Genomic DNA, 17,859 nt, shown 5'->3' on the forward strand with positions numbered 1-17,859 from the left:
GGTGGTGAAGAAGAAAAGTCGGAAGGAAGGTTAAAATTCAAGGCCGAACAGAAACAAGGTCGAGATTATCGCTCGACTTTTTGCTAAACGGACCAAATTCAATAAGTTTATCTTAATATAGCATTTTGCCGCTTCTCTGGTATCTCTTCAGCAAAAAAAATGCTTCCGGTATCTGGACAGGGAGACTGAACTATCCTTTCATTCCTTTGCATTAAACTATGTATCTACTAATTGCGACAACTGGTTGTGTGGGATCAATGGGACGGATATCGTGGGGGCCCACTTGCCCACCTCTCTCAGATCAAGACAAGCAACCCGCATCGAACAAGCTCCAAAAAATTGCACTTACCAGCTTGCTTGAAATTTATCAAGTTAGACGCTTGAAAGTCATTGCAACCGAGGAGAATAGAAGCACGGTTAGAAAGCCTGCATATAACCATGACATCGGGGGATGTAGCGGCGGCAACGACGCACATCCGTCAGTCAGTCGAGAATCTCTTCTAGCCGTCTGCGCCTGGCACTTGTCTCTTCTTCCTGAAAAGAACAAAAGACATTGCAGACGGAAAAGGAAAGCGAGAGAAAAGAAATGGAGTATCTAAGCAACACAGCAGCCGATGAGGTCTTTCCATTTTATTCTGGTCGTTTTCTTCTAACACGACGGGTGACAAGTATACCGTCAAAAGATCAGCTATGTGCTGTACCGTGAATAAATTGTCATAGCCCATTGACAAAGCTGACTGACAGTCGATAATGAAGACAGTGGTAGGTACGAGTAACAGAAACGAGGAGAGCTGATCAAGTGAAAAGGGACGGCGCGAATTTCAGAGACTGAGGGTTCGGGAATGAGTGTAATGTGACCAGAGATTAACCCAAATAGGCCATTTGGCTGGGCAGGATTTTTAAGCTCCTCTGAGGAGCGTGGAGGTAGGTGTGCGAAGCATGTTGTACCGCTCCAAGTGTTTGGTTGCATCGCGGAACACCTTCTTTGTCGCATATTTTATTCTGATATTCACACGCTCTGTCCTATTACATGTGTGAATTATAAACATATCAAGCTTTCTTTCTCGAGCACATAGCTGGTCTTCCGTTATCTTGCAGGTGATAATGGCTGATTTTAGCTTGGAGAGAGCCATGGCCTGCTGCTACTTTGCTTTTGCAGTGCGAGCTGCTGCATACTACTCTGCACTGGTAGCACTCCACCTCCAATATCGTATAAGATGTTGATATTGCTGCCATACTTTTCTGGTATGTAGACACTGTTGGAGTGTTGTTTCGGTATTCTTCATCTTGGGTACAGCAATATGTGGCGCGTGTATGTTAGGACCTGTGGTTCCACTAGATCAAAACTTTGTTGCACCGGTTCGCAACGTCCTGAAAGGGTCAGGCAGGAGGGACATCAAGCACCCCAAAGCCGAGACCGAGCTATGCTACGTATCAACATTTATCGGTAAAGATGATACATCCAGGGCTTTTCAGTCAATTCATACCGGCGAAAAACAGAATAAATAGACAACTCTCCACTCAATTTTCTATACTCAATTTTCTATACTTGTAAGGAATAACGATGCGATGGATTTTTATTAAATTATAAATTACATGGTAACATGCATCAATGCTTGCTATTAATTTGTGTGTTGACTTTCTAAGGAAAGCAATGTGTAATGTAGAGGGATCTAAACGAGGTAGTAGGCAGCACCTACAGCGAGTGCCGAGGTATAACCAAGAATTGCCAAAGTGGATGCAGCGCTTTCAGAGTTGGTGCTGCTGTTGCTGGTTTCTCCAGAGGAAGTGCTGTTCGGAGATGCGCTGCCGCTGCTGCTGTTGCAAGAATCATCCTTGTGTTCATTGTACCAGGCGCAGGCTTCGGGGAATTCCTTGGTACTGAAAGCATTCTGCTCGTCTTGGGTGCAGGACATCATACAGGTACCGGCTGACGTCATGAATGCTGTGTATTGAGGAGTGCCCTTACCGCACATGTATGAAAGCGACTTGACAAAGTTAGGCGATGAAGGGTCGTTGGTCCAATCGCTGTATTGCTCCTTTCCGGCTTTCTATATACATTGTAAGCAACGCGTAAATCATCAATTGGGAATTAACTTTCATTACCTCGTTGCATCCATCAATGCATGAACCAGCAGAAGTAGCGTTGTAGGATGGATTGCAGTTTTGAGCATGGACTGAGGCTGTAGCAACCAAGGCAGTCAGAGCAGCGGCGAGTGTGAATTTCATGATTAAAATGTCGAAAGGAGAGGTATGCGTTCTTGATTGAAACCCTGTTGACAAGCGGACTCGGTGTATTTATGTAGAAAAAGGTTCTGAAGGAGTCACGAATATCTGCAACGTAGCGGCACCCGGGCAGTATGCCCGGCAATAGCGGGAAATAATCGTCTCCTTCGTTTCCACTGCTACTTTTGTGGAAATTCTTTTCATGCCGGGTACAAAGTTATCTGATTGTACGCTAACGTGTTACCATTGACAATGCTAGCCAGAAATATGACGAACGAATCTAAGGATACAATAATACATGATTGATTCTCGCAAACCTGCTACAAATAGCATAGCTGCGATCATTTAGACATACCTTGCATCGAGCATCAGTTTGGTACACAATTGATGCGTTGCAAAGCTTCAATTGCGATTTTTCTAACTTACCGGTCTCTCTGCACAGTAAAAAAAAATTTTCTTCTGTCCAACATTTCACATGAGTGTGAAAACTCTCTCTGTCTCTTTCTGTGTCCGTGGCCTTGATCAGATACGCCGTTTCCATCCTAATCGAACAGTCCGTCTGAAGAAGAGGGAGTGTGCTACGCACCGTGATCAGATCAGAAGGTCCTATTTTCCTACGTGCGCGCCCATACAGAAATTGGAAGGTCCAATTGCTATTTTCTTTTACCTTCTTTCCACCACTGCCATTTCGCCTGCGCCCTGGAATCTGATAACACGGCAAACCATCAAGCGAACTGCGACGCTGACCATTCTTTATACTCCTTCTTGACATGTTCCCGCTTCCAGCGACGGCCCAACAACGACAATTGTCTTGGCAACAGCGTATAATATTCTATTAATTCGAGTATATCTTCCCCTCGTTTCGTCCGCGGTACATCACAGCAACCCTTGATCTTTTCTTCCCCTGCATCGCTTATCGACGACACCTCCTTTTCTTTTCTTTTTTTTTCCCCGCGACATCCACGCGCAATAATGGCAAGCAAGCTGGAGATCCAGAACGAAAAAGATATCCATTCGGGTGCACCGGGATATCTTCACGACTCCAGCACCGTTGAAATCGTTGATCAGCAGCAGCAAGCCATTGACTTGACGGACCAGCCTATCGATGACAGACCACCGCGCAAGTTTCTATGGTTGGTGCCGTTAACAGCGCACGTTCATCCAATCCAATTCTTCCTGTATATATTCTCGGTCTTCGTGTCAATGGCAATTATCGTCTATTTTGCAACAGCTCAATCCTGGGTCATTATCTCGTTGCTCGGTGTACCATCCAGTCAGCAAGGCGATGTCACCGGTTCGCTCGGTACATACTCAGAAGTTATGTCAGTTGTGGCCGTGGTTGTGTGGGGCAACCTCTCAGATCGCGTCATGAAACGCACAGTGATTGCTATCTCGCTAGTGATTATGGGTGTCATGGTTATCGTTTATCCATATATGCCAACGGTTTATCCCGGCTTGCTGTTGATCCGCCTCGTTTATTCCATCGGCACCGCCGGCACCACGTGTATGATGGCAGCCATGATGACTGAAGTTATCCACGGCCAAGGCGGTATGGTATCCGGTATCATTGGCATATGCTCAGGCCTTGGCGCCATCTTTGCCTCGTTCGTGCTGGTCGATATCCCTGTCAAGCTCGTCTATGTTGCGCCTACAACGAGCGATACGATCCGGTACACCTACGTAATCATTGGCTCCGTCACCACCGCACTCGGGTTTTTACTGTGGCGAGGCATGCCAGCAAACCGCTTCGGTCGGCGCCTTACGTTCTACGAACTCGTCATTGTGCGCCTGCGCGACGGATTTTCGGCAGCGCGTGACCCGCGCGTGGCTCTTGGTTTTGCATCGAGCTTCTTTGCACGCGCAGACGAGGTGATTATCACCAATTTCATCTCGCTCTGGATCACACAGTACTACATCGACACTGGCGTGTGCAGCGCCGACAGAGTGTGCTACGCTGCGCAAGGTTCAACAGGCACGCTCACTGGTATCGCCCAATCATTTGCCCTCATCTCGGCTCCATTTTTTGGCATTGGAAGCGAGTATTTGCCAAAGGAAATACCACTGTTAATCGCCGGTATCGTTGGTGCCTGCGGCACGATCCCTTTCTCGTTCTCCATCGATCCTTCCTCGAAAGCAAGCATGGCCTTCATTGTGTTAACAGCTATAGGGCAATATGGTAAGTCCTTAAAAAATAAAGTCTTGGATGCAAGGTATAGTCTAACAAATAATGTTTCTTCAAGGAATGATTGTTTCTGGTATGGCCATGATCGGTGGTGATTTTGTCAAGCCTGAAGCTCGCGGTGCTGTTGCGGGAGCCTACTCTTTCTGCGGCGCGGTTGGCATCATCATTGTCTCCAAAGTTGGCGGCGTGCTCTTTGACAAGTGGATGAAGGGCGCCCCGTTCTTGCTCTTAGGTATTGGCCACGCACTCATTGCATTCTTCTCCTTGGTGTTCCTTGTTTACCGCGTGGTGCGCTGGGGAATTACCAAAACCAGGCGAAGCTAATAATAATAATAATAACAATAATCCAACTTCTCGCAAAAGGTGTACTCTACAGTTAGTCGTTGCCCGACATCTTTGTACATTTACAGCTCCTAAATCATTTATGATATATTATTCGCTTCACTTACAATGCAATATATTAATATGCACTAGCATGAGCTAGAAGACCCCTCCTCACTTTCAAGTCACAGTTTGCGTTTAAAGGAAGGTTTGGATGGCCCAGACTGAGAATCATTTCGATAATATGTAGTTGTTCTAGCGCATGCTGCTATCGGTATTGACTTGTGTGATCGAGAACAGAATACGCTACAAGCTCGTGGAACATGTGCTTGCTGTCGTTATTAGCCGGATTGAGATATCACGTTTGCTCATCCAGTCTGTGATCTGTCAATGTCAAGAATTTACCGATGATCTAGCATTTCTCCGGAAATTTCCAACACAGTTTGATGAAATGAAAAGTCAAACAAACAAACTTCAAAGAGAGCCTCGAGGTTCTACCTCTGAGCATTTTGCAGTCAAAGATGTAGTATAAATAAGTTGTTCCGGACAAAATATGTACAAATAAGCAGCAACGTTCTTTTCATTTGGCAAATTACTTCTTCTTCTATTACGATAGTACAACACGTAAACGTGCAAACCAGAAGCTCTATTATGGGCATTGTGATGCAGTAGTTTACTGTGCCTTTCATACTATATGTATCTAAAATGACTTATTTCTGGGATTAATGAGTATTATGCTTTGGAGCGCTCTTTTGTTCTCCACGTGTGGTTGCACACATGGCGTTTGCTCCACGTATGCGTCCGGATACCAGGAATAACAACAATAAGTGGCTTATGGAGGGATGCGATGTACTCCTTAGTAAGCGGATCTCTACAGACGCCTACAGACTTCCCAGGATATTCCTCAAAGATCCCGCCTGCAGATAAGCTAGCCAATCCGTATTGGGGCACAGGTTGCCGCTCAGCTTGGGGCGGGAGACGCAGGAGAAACGCAGCTTGATTGATCCAGTATGTATGCCACACGTGTCGCCCCATTACGACGTACCTTTTTTACAGGTTGTATGTATCAGGAACACTTATCCAAAATGCTATTGCTCTGACATCACAATGCAATTTCCCCCATTGGAAGGAAAGGCTGACCATACAGAAACTAACCGAAAAATTTATGTAAGAAGACAACCGAAAGGAGATAGGGAATCATGTGTTTCAAATACCTACTTTTCCATATATGCTTTTAGTAGTTTGCAATCAACATGCGTGATTTTTTCCTGATTATTTTTTGCAGGTTTGCAATCATGCCATGCTTAGCATTTTCGCTACGCCTCACATCATCAAGTCAAAAAAAGAAGGTGACATGATCTAATGTTCTGACCATCAGTTTAGCTTCTTCAGGGAAAACCTGCATCCTTCCAAAGCGCTAATGTAAAAGCTGAAGGGGGGAAATCGCACGGTATATCAGGTAAAGGCCGTTCCCTAAAATGTATAAACGTCTCCAAGGGACTCTTCAGATATAGCAGTGCCACAGTGGAACAGAGAAAGATTAGATACGATGGGTTGTTGTCATGGGAAAATTGCAAAAAGGGAAAAAATGTCGTACGGGGCGATTAGATAAGTCCTGTATTCAGACAATGAGAGGAAATTGATGGGCACATCGGTTAGGCAGATGCGTAGCAGCGGTGTAGTAGTGTAGTAGAGCTGCTAGTTATATCCTAAAGCGACTACTCAGTAAGCTTTTCGAGTGGTGCCTCTCACAGACGGTATAGACTATTGCATTTTTCGCACGCATGTAACCGTAACAAGAAAGCTTTGTTTCAGGAACCCCATCTCATTTTCCAATGGTGGTCTGCTATATGATCTGAGTACCAGCTCGGTGCAACCATGGCGCACATGATCCCAAGAGTCCTTGACTTCCTATTTAGGGAACCCCAATTGTGATTGAAATTCAGGTATCCAAAGAGAACGCTTGCCCGGCCTTGAGTCATGGCTGCACACGGGCGCTGATTCGACATCTGAGTATCAAAGACCGGGGTACCATTGTCTCTCCGGGGCGAGCACCGAAGATGTACAGGTAGCGCAAGAGAGGGTTGCGTGGCAACGAGGCAGAAAGAGCATTTCCTAAATTTACACATGCATGTACGGGCATCAGCCAGGGTAGTTCGTGAGAAAAGACAAGTCCACATATAGCGCGCTGTGCTATTGTCGTGAGAAAACCTTATCGACTGGTGTGTCAAAAACGTCCGATTCAAACAAACATCTCATTGGACATACAAATCGAAATGGTCGCTAGAGAATTTCTTCACAACCCCGTCAATCCGTCATATATAAAGGCGGACCCTTCCCCTACTTTAACAAATCAAACCCATTGTTTCCCGACGTCTTTCTTTTCCTTTTCTCTTCCTTCTCTTAAACACTTCCCTTCTCTAATAATGGCAGAGGAAAAGAAATATTCCAATGAATACGCTCGCTCAGAGAATATCGTAGAGACTTACAGCGGTAAATATCCTTTCCACTGCCAGCCGCAGCATATGTATTCGTCATTTATATACTCATCGTATCCCCCGTGGATCCAGACCAAGAATATGACTACAAGACCGAGCACCACGGTGACGTTGATCGCGCCAACGCCGGATCATCGCTGTATGCGTATTTTAACATTGTCTGCGTCATTGCCGGTACCGGTACTCTTGGTCTGCCGTATGCTCTGGGCTTGGGTGGCTGGCTTGGCGTCCTCATCCTGTTCCTTGCATGGACTATGTCCACGTACACCGGTATTATTCTCGTCAAATGTCTCTACGCCGATCCGAAACGTCGTATGTCTACGTACAAGGAAATTGCTACTGCGTCATTTGGCGTCATCGGTGGCTGGTTGACCTTCTTTTTCAACGCCTGGATCACCCTCGGTGCCCCCGTTCTGTACATGGTGCTTGCCGGTGGTAACCTCCAGGAACTCACTGCAGGTACTGCCGGTGCTATCGGCACTGTTTACTGGACCATTATCTGCTGTGTTCTGATGGCTATCCCTTTCGTGCTTGTCAAGAACATGAAAGAAATTGCCATCATGAGCGCTTTCGGTGCTCTCGCCACCCTCGTCACCGTTCTTATCGTCCTCGTCGTCTCTTGCATCCACGAAAAGGATCTTCCACCTGCTAACACCGTCCCAGTCATCTGGCCCAAGTTTCCCATCGCTCTCAGCACCATTTCTTTCAGTTTCGGTGGCAACATTATTTATCCTCACGTCGAAGCCTCGATGAAGAAACCTCGCCAATGGCCAAAGGTAGTCTCAGCCGGTCTTGCTACCTGCGCTGCCATGTACTTTATGACAGCTGTTCCTGGTTACTACATTTACGGTGACACCGTGGAAAGCCCAATGTACAACTCGCTGCCGGACGGCGCACCCAAGATCGTTGCTATTGTATTGATGACTGTACACGTCCTGCTAGCCGCCCCTCTCTTGACGACATCCTTTTCGCTCGACGTTGAGGATATGCTCAACATTACAGTCGAACGTTTCGGCAAGATTGGCGAATTCTGCATCCGTTTCTGCCTCCGTGTTTTCATCACCGTCGTTGTGGGCGTTATTGCCTGCACCGTCCCTCACTTTGATGCACTTATGAGTTTGATTGGTTCCTTTGCCAACTGCGGTCTCATTCTCATCTTCCCAGTCTTGTTCTATTGGCGCCTCACTGGATTCCGAAACAAGCCCATTTATGAACATGCCTGGTGCTTCCTCATTATCCTCTTGGGTATCGTTGGTCTCATCTTTGGTACCATCGATTCCATCAGGACATTGATTTCGTATTATCAGTAATTATTATGTATCCTTCTCCTCCATATTTGAATTCCTTTCTCCATTCTCTATTTTTTCTTTCTTTGTCATTGTATTTTTACACTGTAAATAGTCGTTCTTAGAAAATGCTTGTCATGTAAAGATAAATACCCCCAACCCAGTATCCGTTCTTTGACATATTACAAATACATCATCAATAACGGAGTTTCTGGTGAATGCTTAGCAACTAGGAATACAACATCGGAATGGAATTGACCGGGCGCAGATATTTTTTCTCTTGGCCGCAGCACACTGCATGCGACGCGGAATATCGTTCGTTTTAGAACTGGCATTGACTGCATCTTGTCCTTATGCATGTTTGGCGCCGATGCTCTTAAAATAGCAAGTGCTTTCACTCGAGCTTTTTCAAACAAATGTATTATTCATAAGGAAAGCCATCAAAGTCGGCTACTTTCAACTTTTCCAAGAGGGAGTTTACTTTGGATAGACACCAATGGAAGATATGTAAGTATATCGATATTTCCGAGACTGATGTACCTTTGCGCACGACAACATCTAATATTTGAATTTGGTTTTTGACATTACTTTATGGAAATGGTGTATGTACAAAAGGTGATGTTGTTGTTTGATTTCTTCTTTTTAAATATCTATTACTTCACTCTTGCAACCAGTGCATCTTGGTACCTCCAAGAACTCAAAGAATGCCGGCTTGACAAGAGGCGGCACCTTGCCAACTGCTGGTATCCGTGCACGCTTGCTGCCATGTTCTCGGTCGGTGTGTTCTTGTTGCTCGTCTTCTTCTTCCTCTTCTTCGCCGCTTTGCACCCATTCAAATCCGTTCTCGCTCACTGGGCTCAATCCATTCATCATGAGCTTGACTTGGGCGTTATCTAGGGCCACGCGTCGATTCTCCAAAACGTCCTCGCGCTGTTCTCTCTCCCTCTGCTGCTGGGTCCACAGCCGTTCCAGATGGCTCTCGTATTCCGCCCGCAGACGTTGTAGTAGCATTTCTAGCTCCTTCTTTTCGCGCGTCAGTCGGTTTTCGTTGTCAAACTGCCGCTGCCGCACTGCCGTCAACTCGCCACGTATAGTATTGAATGCCTCGTATTGCCGCTCTAACCGTGTTTGCAGTTCCTTGAGCTCGTCTTCCTTCTCTCGGCACTTGACTCTCTCCTGAGCTAGTTGTTTCTCCAAATCAATCAGCGCTCCAGATGTATCCTTTGTTTGCAGCCGTTCCTGAAGACTGGTTATCTCTTGCTTGAGACTGTCCATCTCGGACGCGATGGCTGACTTGGCTTCTTCCCGTTGCTTTTGCAATACATCAACAAGCTTTTCCTGTTTCTGTAGTTCGCTTTTTACTTGCTCCAATTGAACCTGTAACTGCCTGTTCTCCTGCGCCATCTTCTGCATTCCACTGCGACTAGCTGCTTGCTGTTGCTGCTCTTCGTCTTCGGCGGTTTTTTGCTTCGATTCCATATCCTCTAACTGCTTCTCCAGTTCTGCAATGCGTTTGCTCTTGGTATTCAACTCTCGCTCGATATCGTTACGCTGCTGCGTCAGCGCCTGGAACTCCTTTTCTAGGTCTACAGCTCGCTCTTTCTCCTTTGCAAACGCATCCTGTGCTTCCTTGAGCGCAGCTTCAATCGATTGCTTTGTTTCCGTCAATTCGCGGACCAGGAATTGCTGTGCCTCTAGATCTTTGCCGATATTGCCGTGTTTTTCTTGCCATTCTGCAAGCTGCTTCTCGTGGTTCGCGATCGCTGCCTTCATACGATCCTCCAAAACAGTCTGTGCCTGCGTATGCTCTGTTTCCATTGAGTCAATGCGTCGCTTAAGGTCTTGGTTGCTACTGTGCAGCGATTTCGTCTCATCTGATGCCTGCTTTAGCTTCTGCTCGTACATATCTTTGAGTTTTTCTGCCTCGGCCCGTTCATGCTCAACCATTTTCTCCAATGTTTCTAGCGCAGCTGTCTTATCTGCCAAGTCTTTGATCGATTTTTCCTTGTATTTCTCAAACTCTAGACTGGATTTCTTGAGCGCCTCTTCGCTTTCTTCCAGGTTGCGATGCGCTTCATTGAGTTTCTGCACAGATAACGTCTCAGTTTCCTTATGCTTTTCCTGCATCTCCTTCAAGGATGCTTGCAGCTTTGTGAGCTCCTGCTGGATGGTTTCCTTGTCCATGTACGCCTTGTCGTATTTTTGCTTAAACGTCGTTGACTCTGTCACTAGGCCGTTGATCATATCTTCCTTGTCTGCCACGGCCTTTTTGTGCGCTTCCAGCTGCTCCTCAGCTTCTGCCAGTTTACGTTCCAACTCTTTCTCTCGTTCGCTCATGTTGCTTTTCAGCATTTCCAATTCTTTGTTCAAAGCTTCCGACTGTTCCTGTTCTTTCTTCAGATCCGCCGTCATATTGTCGAGTCGTTCTTGAAACGTTGCTTCTTGCTCCTGCGCTTGTCGACGTGCTGCCTCTAAATCGTTCGCAAACACCTGTTTCTCCTGCTCCAGACTATCTACGCGTGTTCGAGCTTCAAGCAGGTCTTGCTCCAATGATTTGCGTGACATGGATAACTGCTCCTCGACCTCGCTCATTTCCGCTCTCAATTTCTCCAAGGCTTCTTTATGTTTCGCTTCATTGTTCTCTGCGAGTTTCTCCTTGTCAGCTAGACTAGCGTTTAACGATGAAATATTATCATGGGCACGCTGAAGCTCGTTTGTCAAGCTCTTGATCCGATCATCCAAGGTGCTCTTGGCTTCTTGCAGCTGAGAGATCGTCTCCTGAGCAGCGTTGGCATCCTGTACTTGCTGTTCTGATTTGGCACTCCATTCATCGATTTCCTTCCGCAAAGTATCCATTTCTTGCTGCATCGCTTTTAGTGTTGCTTCGTGTTTAGAAACAAGTTCTTTGGCATTATTGTCCTTGTCGGTTATTAACTGTTGCATCGATGTCATGTCTGTGCGCGCATTCTCCAACTGCTTGCTTAACTCCTGCATTTGCTGCTCCAGTGTCTCTTTCGTGGCTACTTGCTGCTTTAACCGCTCAATCATATTCGATGTTTCCTCCCTGTCTTTAGAGTGCTGCTCGGTTGTCTGCATCAATTCTCGGGTCAACGCCTCTTTTTCTTGTTCAAGTTTTGCAACCTCATGCGTGTGCTTGGCCTTGGCTTGTTCGAGTTCTTTGGAGAGTTGAGATATCTGTTCTTTCAGGGTACCGATATCGGATTTCATCGATTCTATGGTTTTCTTGGCAGTGTCGTGTCGCTTTTGCAACGCTTCTTTTTCTTTCACGAGCTTGCCTGTTTCTCCTTGATGATCTGACTTTGCTTTCTCCAGCTCTTCGTGCTTCTTGGCCAGCTGTTCTTTGACCGATGCAATCTCTGTATGCAAACTCTGCAGCTCCTTTTGCGCTGTATTAAGCTGCTCTTGCAAAGTCTTCTTTTCCTCTTCCAGCTGATCGCTCGCCACTTTGTGATTGGATCGTAAATCATCTACTTCTTTGTTCTTCTGGGATAGCTGTTCTGTCATTGCAGTCAACTCTGCTTGCACTGTTTCTAGCTGCTTTTGCATCACATCGACTTTATTCTCGATCTGTTGTTTCTCCTGGTATAACTTCTGTCTTGCTTCCTCGTGACTTAATTTCGCTTGCTCCAGTAACTGCTGCGTCTCTGCTAACTGTGCCTTCGCCGCTGTACTTTCTTCCTTAACACTTTCCAAATCTTTCTTTCTCGATTCCAATTGTGTCTCCAACGCCGCCTTCTCTTCTTTAAGTTTTTCAGATGATTCGCTGTGTTGCTTTCTAGCCTCTTCGTACTCTCGAACCTTGACGCTGAGCTGCTCCTTCAGAGACGTAATCTCTGCCTGCACCGATTCTAGGTTCTTTTTCGACTCTTCGAGTTCAGCTTGCAATCCATCCTTATCCTTTTTCAACTGCTCAGCTGCTGTGCCGTGACTTGCAACTGCATGCCCTAGCTCCCTTTCTTTGGCTGATAGCTTCTCCTGCAATGCTGTCACTTGTTTATTTGTATTTTCAATCAGTTCCTCTCGCGCTTTTTCGAGCTGTTGTTTAGACTCTTGCGCATCCTGAAGCTCCTTCATGACTTCCTGCAAACGCTCTTCAACGCCGGCATTGGATCGTAATTTGTTTTGTAACTGAGATATTGTTTCATTTGATATTTTGGCAGCTTCCTCTGCCGATTGTCGGTACCCGTCGAGTTCTTTGCGCATTGTCTCCAACTCGTTGGTTGCTGTGTCCAGTTTCTCTTGATATCTCTTTTCCATCTCGGTTGCATTATGCAAAATTTGCTCCAATGCTTTCTTGGCTTCCAAATCCTTTCGCAGTTGGGAAATAGTATCGTTTGCGGTGTCTACCTCTTTCTGCGCTGCTTGCCGATGCTGCTCAAGCTCCTTGCGAATATTTTCCGCTTCTTTTTGTACAGCTTCTACAGCATCCGTGTTTTTCTTCTCGAGTTCCGCGATTTGCGCATCCTTTGAGGTCAACATTTCGGTCACGCGGCTCAGTTCTTGATTTGCAGCGTCTAGTTTTTTTATCAGCTCATTGACTTGTTGCTCGCGAAGCTTTTTCGCATTCTCCAATTCTGCTTGTAGCTTAGATACATTATCTTCTGCCGTTTGTTTCGCTTGACTGGATTCCTCCTGGATAGCCAGTTCTCTACGCAGAGTTTCAATTTGCTGCTGCCGTTCATCCATTTCCTGCTGTTTGCTTTGAAGTTCTCGCTGCATCTGCGCCTCAGCTGCCTTTGCTGCATTCTCTAAACTCGTCTGCTTTTCCCGCAATGCTTCCAGTTTTTTCAAATTGGCACTGTGCTCTGATTGCAGCTGTGAATATGCATTTTGGACTTTGTCTAGCTGCTGTTGCTGCTGCCCTTCTAACATCTTCGCTATAATAGTTTCTCGAGCTCCTCTGTCTTCTTCTTCTTTAGCGTCTTTGGCCGTTTGCTCTTTCTGTTCGCTCGCCTCTTTCTCTGTCACCTCCGTCACACTTGAATCTTGCACAGGCCTGTGTCCGTGGGAGAACTTCTTAGTTGACCATTGCAACTTCATGTTGATTCTTCGCCTGTCCTTACGTAGCAGTAGCATCTGGCTCGGGCGTCTGAGCGCCGCCTTCCTGCTTCTTGCTCTGAAACTTTTTGAGCTGCAGCGATGGGTGTATACGTTTAAAATCTCAGGAACGCGTTTGAAAACAAGACCATCGCAGAGAGAATAATCACCTTTTTTCTGGCAGCGAGGACTTTGGCTTTCCTTGCTTCCTCTGATTCGTGATCTGCCATTTATAGAATCGGCAGGGAGGCGATAGTCGTCAAGCTGGTTGTTAACGTGGCTGCGCCGGAAAAGGCCGTGTGCATGAGAATGAGTTTGAATCTTGGACGACCAGGATCTTCGTCTCAGCTTACATTTAATGCTGGTGCTAGATAGTGAATACTGTTGAAGCTTTTTATATTTCTTTGAGTATCTTTTCGGATATACTGTTGAAAGTACTTTATATTTTCTCCTTTTTTTCCTATTTTTTCTTTTTTCCCCTTTTTTTGATTTAGCACTGTAATGCGTTCAATCCGGCATTTTTCCTCTTGATCCCCTTGTTCTAGGTTCATCGACAGTATATTGGGAATCTTTGGCATGTTTGGTTTCTTTCTTGTCCTCTTCCTGTATAGAAGTAGACTTTTTGCTTCTTTCATTGGGTTTTGTCTTTGCATTATCCTCAACTTCCTTTGGCGCCGATCCTGAAGCTTTCGGGGCGGTCGCTTCGGTAGACGTTTTTTTTATCTAGTGATGGCTGTGAGGGTGCTTCCTGATCTGTCGTAGTCTCATCCTTGGAAGCTCTCTCTTCTGAAGCATCCTCAGCGGCGTCTGCATCCTTGCCGAGCGGTGATTCGCGTGCTTCTTCGTAGATATAGTCGCCAGATTTTCATTCTGAGTCGACACATCGTTAGCCAGTTGGCCCTTCTTGGCTTCAACTATTTCAGCCACATCCTGAGGGAGCGGACGCTTTCTTCCAGCAACCGTAACTAAAGTAACATTAGCAAGATTGATCGAAACATCTGCAGAGCATTGATTACAGTTACCGGTAGGAGTACTGTGCTTATCACCCGATTCCGTGTTCACAACTGATCCGTTGGTGTCGCTCTCCGCAGAGCTGGTCGCAGCTTGGTTGTTGGATGCTGCACTTGGACCTGGTTGAGCAGACGACCGGGACTGAGCGCCTCTGCCTCTGCCCCTGCCTCTACCTCTGCCTCTACCACGTCTCTTGCGGCCTTGATTGCTCTGATGCGAGTTGCTTGGTTGAGACGGATCAGCAGCGTCTCGTCGTCTTGGCGCCCTTCCGCAATAAGGTCGCTATATTTACAGAAAGAAAGAGGTTAACGGTTGAAGAGACGCTAATGTCATAATTGCAAGCCTTACCGAATGTCCTGGTTCAGTAACGGGCATTCCGGCATGGACACAACGACGAGGCACGGGAATGCGCGTAGCAGCAGCTTGAGACCGGGACGTTCCAGGAAGAAGACCTCATGCATTAGTGACGCTAGCGTTGAGCACTGGGTTGAATTATAATTGGGAAGCAATCAAGACAGGTGTACAGCGATCAAACACTACTCCATTAAGGTCAGGACTTACGTTTGACATTGCGATTTGGGTTCTGCAAGACGCCGATTGATCTGTAAAAGTCAGTAGGAGCTTAAAAAGTGACAATAGGTTCGATCTGTTCTTGTAAACGACGGTTGCAGTAAAGAGAGAGAAGATGTACCTTCCTGCATTTTCGTCCCTTTAACACGCGACATGGCGGAGAAATTGAACGCATTGGAAAATACAAACGTTGTAGGACTCATGATAATATAGCTACAAACAGCGATTTAGCGTGCTTTTTACGCGCTGCAATCGCGCTTAGTACTTTTTAGAACATCATGGAGTATCGTGGTTTAGTAAAATTTGTATAAGCATTTTCGTAGCAATGTAGTTTATCGGGATTTTGCAGGCCAGCTGTCAGCTGCATAAGCGTTGTCCGTGCTCGCTTGATTTAGTGCAACTAAAAAAAAGTCAGCATGTTCCCCGAAAGAGAAGGTACGCCACAAGCGCCACCTCAATGTCAAGTATACGCGCAGCAGCGAGCGAAGTAATAGATAATAATACGCATCGATGATGGGCTCCTGCAAATGTTGGTTTGATTCGATGGAGTTATGCATCCAGGAGCAAAGCGAATGCATTTTTAAGCCGCTGCTTGGTCATCGGACTAGTAGACTGCGTGCATAAATCAAACAGACCGAGAACACATTTTCTCCCATTTGTTGCATTCCATAGTTGCTATGACCACATGTGAGCCAAACAGCGATGCATGTAATTCTTTCGCTAAAAAGAAGAAATGTATATAAAATATTTATGGATTACAGATCCTTTCAGAAATAGGAGACACCTAGTTTCATATTCATGTCTTTTTACAAAGCAAATGTCGAACGAATGCGGGAAAATCCAGAGACCGGAAACCGAGTAATGGTTGTTAAGCTGTATAGCTGCGAGAGATATTTTGGCGTGAAATGATGTTCCTCAAATAGACATACTTGCTATGTGCGCCGTGAACACCTAACCAATACAAGTCTGAAGCTTGCATCATCAGATAGATATGCCGCTATCGTATCACACAACACTGCTGCCAAATCCTGCAAGCTTAATCCCTGTATGTGTCGCTTGTGTCATGTAGCTGAAAACGCGTTACTGAAGATATTTTGCCACCAGCTTGTCCTTCCTTGGGAACTATTTTCTTCTTATTTTTTGTCTTGTCCCGCAGCACACAATGTCGACGACGATTGAGATGCTCCGAGAAGAAATCTCCTCTAAAGCAAATCATGCAGTCATTGCCGCCATTGTTCTGTTCCTGGCTTCGAGCAAAGGCCGCTTTCTTCGTGAGTACTAATAATGTATCGAAGGAAAATTATTGACTCGAAAAGAAAAAAAAGCTTACATGCGTTGTACCCAGTCTCCACGGCCGTAGGAAAAGGTTTGCGGAAAGGAATATACAACGTGCCAGTTAGTGCGCGGTACAAGTTAATCTCGTTCTTTCTCGCGCGTCCGCTGTCGGTCGCACGCGCTTTCTACAACGAGGCAACGAAGCCAGTCGGCTACGAGTATCTACACTTTGGCTCGTTCAAGCGACAAGATTTCGCCGGAAGCTGGATTGTTGCGGAGGATATCGCGCGCAAGAAGGACGCAATTCAATGGGTAGAGAACACGACCTCGGCCGAGGCCGATCTTGTTATATTGTTCATCCACGGTAAGTAACCGCAACACTCCAAACAAGGAAAAATGCACACTGATAATTGATTTCATGTGTGTAGGAGGCGGATTCAGGATAGGTTACGCGACCCAGTACCTTCGTTCCTTCCTGCATATCATTGAGCATGTCAAGAACAAACATGGATTAACGGCGCGTATTCTCTCGGTTGAATATACCCTGACTCCCGAAGCGAGATACCCGACTGCACAGAAAGAGTGTGTTCGGTCTTACGAGTACTTGGTAAACGAACTGGGCATCGACCCATCCAAAATCATTGTTGGCAAGTATATCTACACTGCACTCCGTTTACATTCGTTTTTCCTTCAAACACTAATTAAAGACATCTGTATCTACATATGTAGCTGGTGACAGTGCAGGAGGTTGGTTGACAGCCCAGACCGTGCTGACGATGCGTGACGAGCAGCAGCAGCAGGAGGAGGAGGAGGGCCGCCGTCGCCTACCTGCCGGCAGCGTCATGATTTCGCCCTGGATTACGCTGGAACTGACTTCTCCTACATTGAAGACGCACGAATCGACGGACGTCGTGCGGGTATCGCAGCTAGAGGCTCACATAAAGGATTATCTGCCTCAGTTGACAGGCATGTCCAAAGAAGAGCAAGCAGCATTCCTTCAGCAACCTGAAATCTCCCCAGTCTATGCAAACTACAAGGACGTCGGCAAGGTGCTGGTTACCTACGGCGAGGGTGAAATCTTGAAATACGATATCAAGAGGCTCGTAGACAAGCTAAAAACGACGGAAGGAGTCCAGCTGGACGTTATTGCGCGCGAGAATGCTCCTCATATTTGGGTGGTAGAACCGTCCTTGTGCCCGAGCGAACAAGCCTGGCGCGATGATCTTTCTCTAATCGCTGACTGGTGTGCAAACACTGTCAAGCAAGATTAGCGTTATATTATCAGTGGCATTCATGATTGATTGATTGATAAAAGAAAGGAAAGAGTCCCGAAAGGCGAGCTAATGGAAGCTTGCATCGTGATTTTTATACTATCCATATTCCCGGGTCTGAGCATCTGTCTGTGCGACGGCAGACGGGTTCGTTATCATCT

The 17,859-nt window shown here is 46.2% G+C and overlaps 6 protein-coding genes across 6 annotated transcripts; 3 read left to right on the plus strand and 3 right to left on the minus strand.

Moving 5' to 3' along the window:
* Nucleotides 1–1,673: 1,673 nt before the first annotated feature.
* Nucleotides 1,674–2,229, minus strand: VTP01DRAFT_10177 (uncharacterized protein; the record flags this gene model as incomplete). The annotated part of the gene is made up of 2 exons (XM_069378510.1): nucleotides 1,674–2,051; nucleotides 2,107–2,229. The coding sequence occupies 2 exons, from the start codon at nucleotides 2,227–2,229 to the stop codon at nucleotides 1,674–1,676; spliced, it is 501 nt and encodes a 166-aa protein (XP_069239602.1).
* Nucleotides 2,230–3,198: 969 nt separating this feature from the next.
* On the plus strand, nucleotides 3,199–4,732 carry VTP01DRAFT_10178 (uncharacterized protein; the record flags this gene model as incomplete). The annotated part of the gene is made up of 2 exons (XM_069378511.1): nucleotides 3,199–4,402; nucleotides 4,467–4,732. 2 exons carry the CDS (start codon nucleotides 3,199–3,201, stop codon nucleotides 4,730–4,732), a joined length of 1,470 nt encoding a protein of 489 aa, XP_069239603.1.
* Nucleotides 4,733–7,155: 2,423 nt separating this feature from the next.
* On the plus strand, nucleotides 7,156–8,537 carry VTP01DRAFT_10179 (uncharacterized protein; the record flags this gene model as incomplete). The annotated part of the gene is made up of 2 exons (XM_069378512.1): nucleotides 7,156–7,222; nucleotides 7,300–8,537. 2 exons carry the CDS (start codon nucleotides 7,156–7,158, stop codon nucleotides 8,535–8,537), a joined length of 1,305 nt encoding a protein of 434 aa, XP_069239604.1.
* Nucleotides 8,538–9,155: 618 nt separating this feature from the next.
* VTP01DRAFT_10180 (uncharacterized protein) lies at nucleotides 9,156–13,801 on the minus strand (the record flags this gene model as incomplete). The annotated part of the gene is made up of 3 exons (XM_069378514.1): nucleotides 9,156–13,530; nucleotides 13,598–13,665; nucleotides 13,742–13,801. The coding sequence occupies 3 exons, from the start codon at nucleotides 13,799–13,801 to the stop codon at nucleotides 9,156–9,158; spliced, it is 4,503 nt and encodes a 1,500-aa protein (XP_069239605.1).
* A 493-nt stretch (nucleotides 13,802–14,294) lies between these two features.
* Nucleotides 14,295–15,043, minus strand: VTP01DRAFT_10181 (uncharacterized protein; the record flags this gene model as incomplete). Its single annotated transcript, XM_069378515.1, has 4 exons — nucleotides 14,295–14,536; nucleotides 14,594–14,635; nucleotides 14,716–14,864; nucleotides 14,931–15,043. 4 exons carry the CDS (start codon nucleotides 15,041–15,043, stop codon nucleotides 14,295–14,297), a joined length of 546 nt encoding a protein of 181 aa, XP_069239606.1.
* A 1,271-nt stretch (nucleotides 15,044–16,314) lies between these two features.
* On the plus strand, nucleotides 16,315–17,698 carry VTP01DRAFT_10182 (uncharacterized protein; the record flags this gene model as incomplete). Its single annotated transcript, XM_069378516.1, has 4 exons — nucleotides 16,315–16,423; nucleotides 16,498–16,791; nucleotides 16,856–17,074; nucleotides 17,157–17,698. The coding sequence occupies 4 exons, from the start codon at nucleotides 16,315–16,317 to the stop codon at nucleotides 17,696–17,698; spliced, it is 1,164 nt and encodes a 387-aa protein (XP_069239607.1).
* Nucleotides 17,699–17,859: the final 161 nt, after the last annotated feature.

The sequence above is a fragment of the Rhizomucor pusillus genome (assembly GCF_041956525.1).
Source record: "Rhizomucor pusillus strain CBS 183.67 unplaced genomic scaffold VTP01scaffold_8, whole genome shotgun sequence".
In the NCBI taxonomy this organism is placed as follows: domain Eukaryota; kingdom Fungi; phylum Mucoromycota; class Mucoromycetes; order Mucorales; family Lichtheimiaceae; genus Rhizomucor; species Rhizomucor pusillus.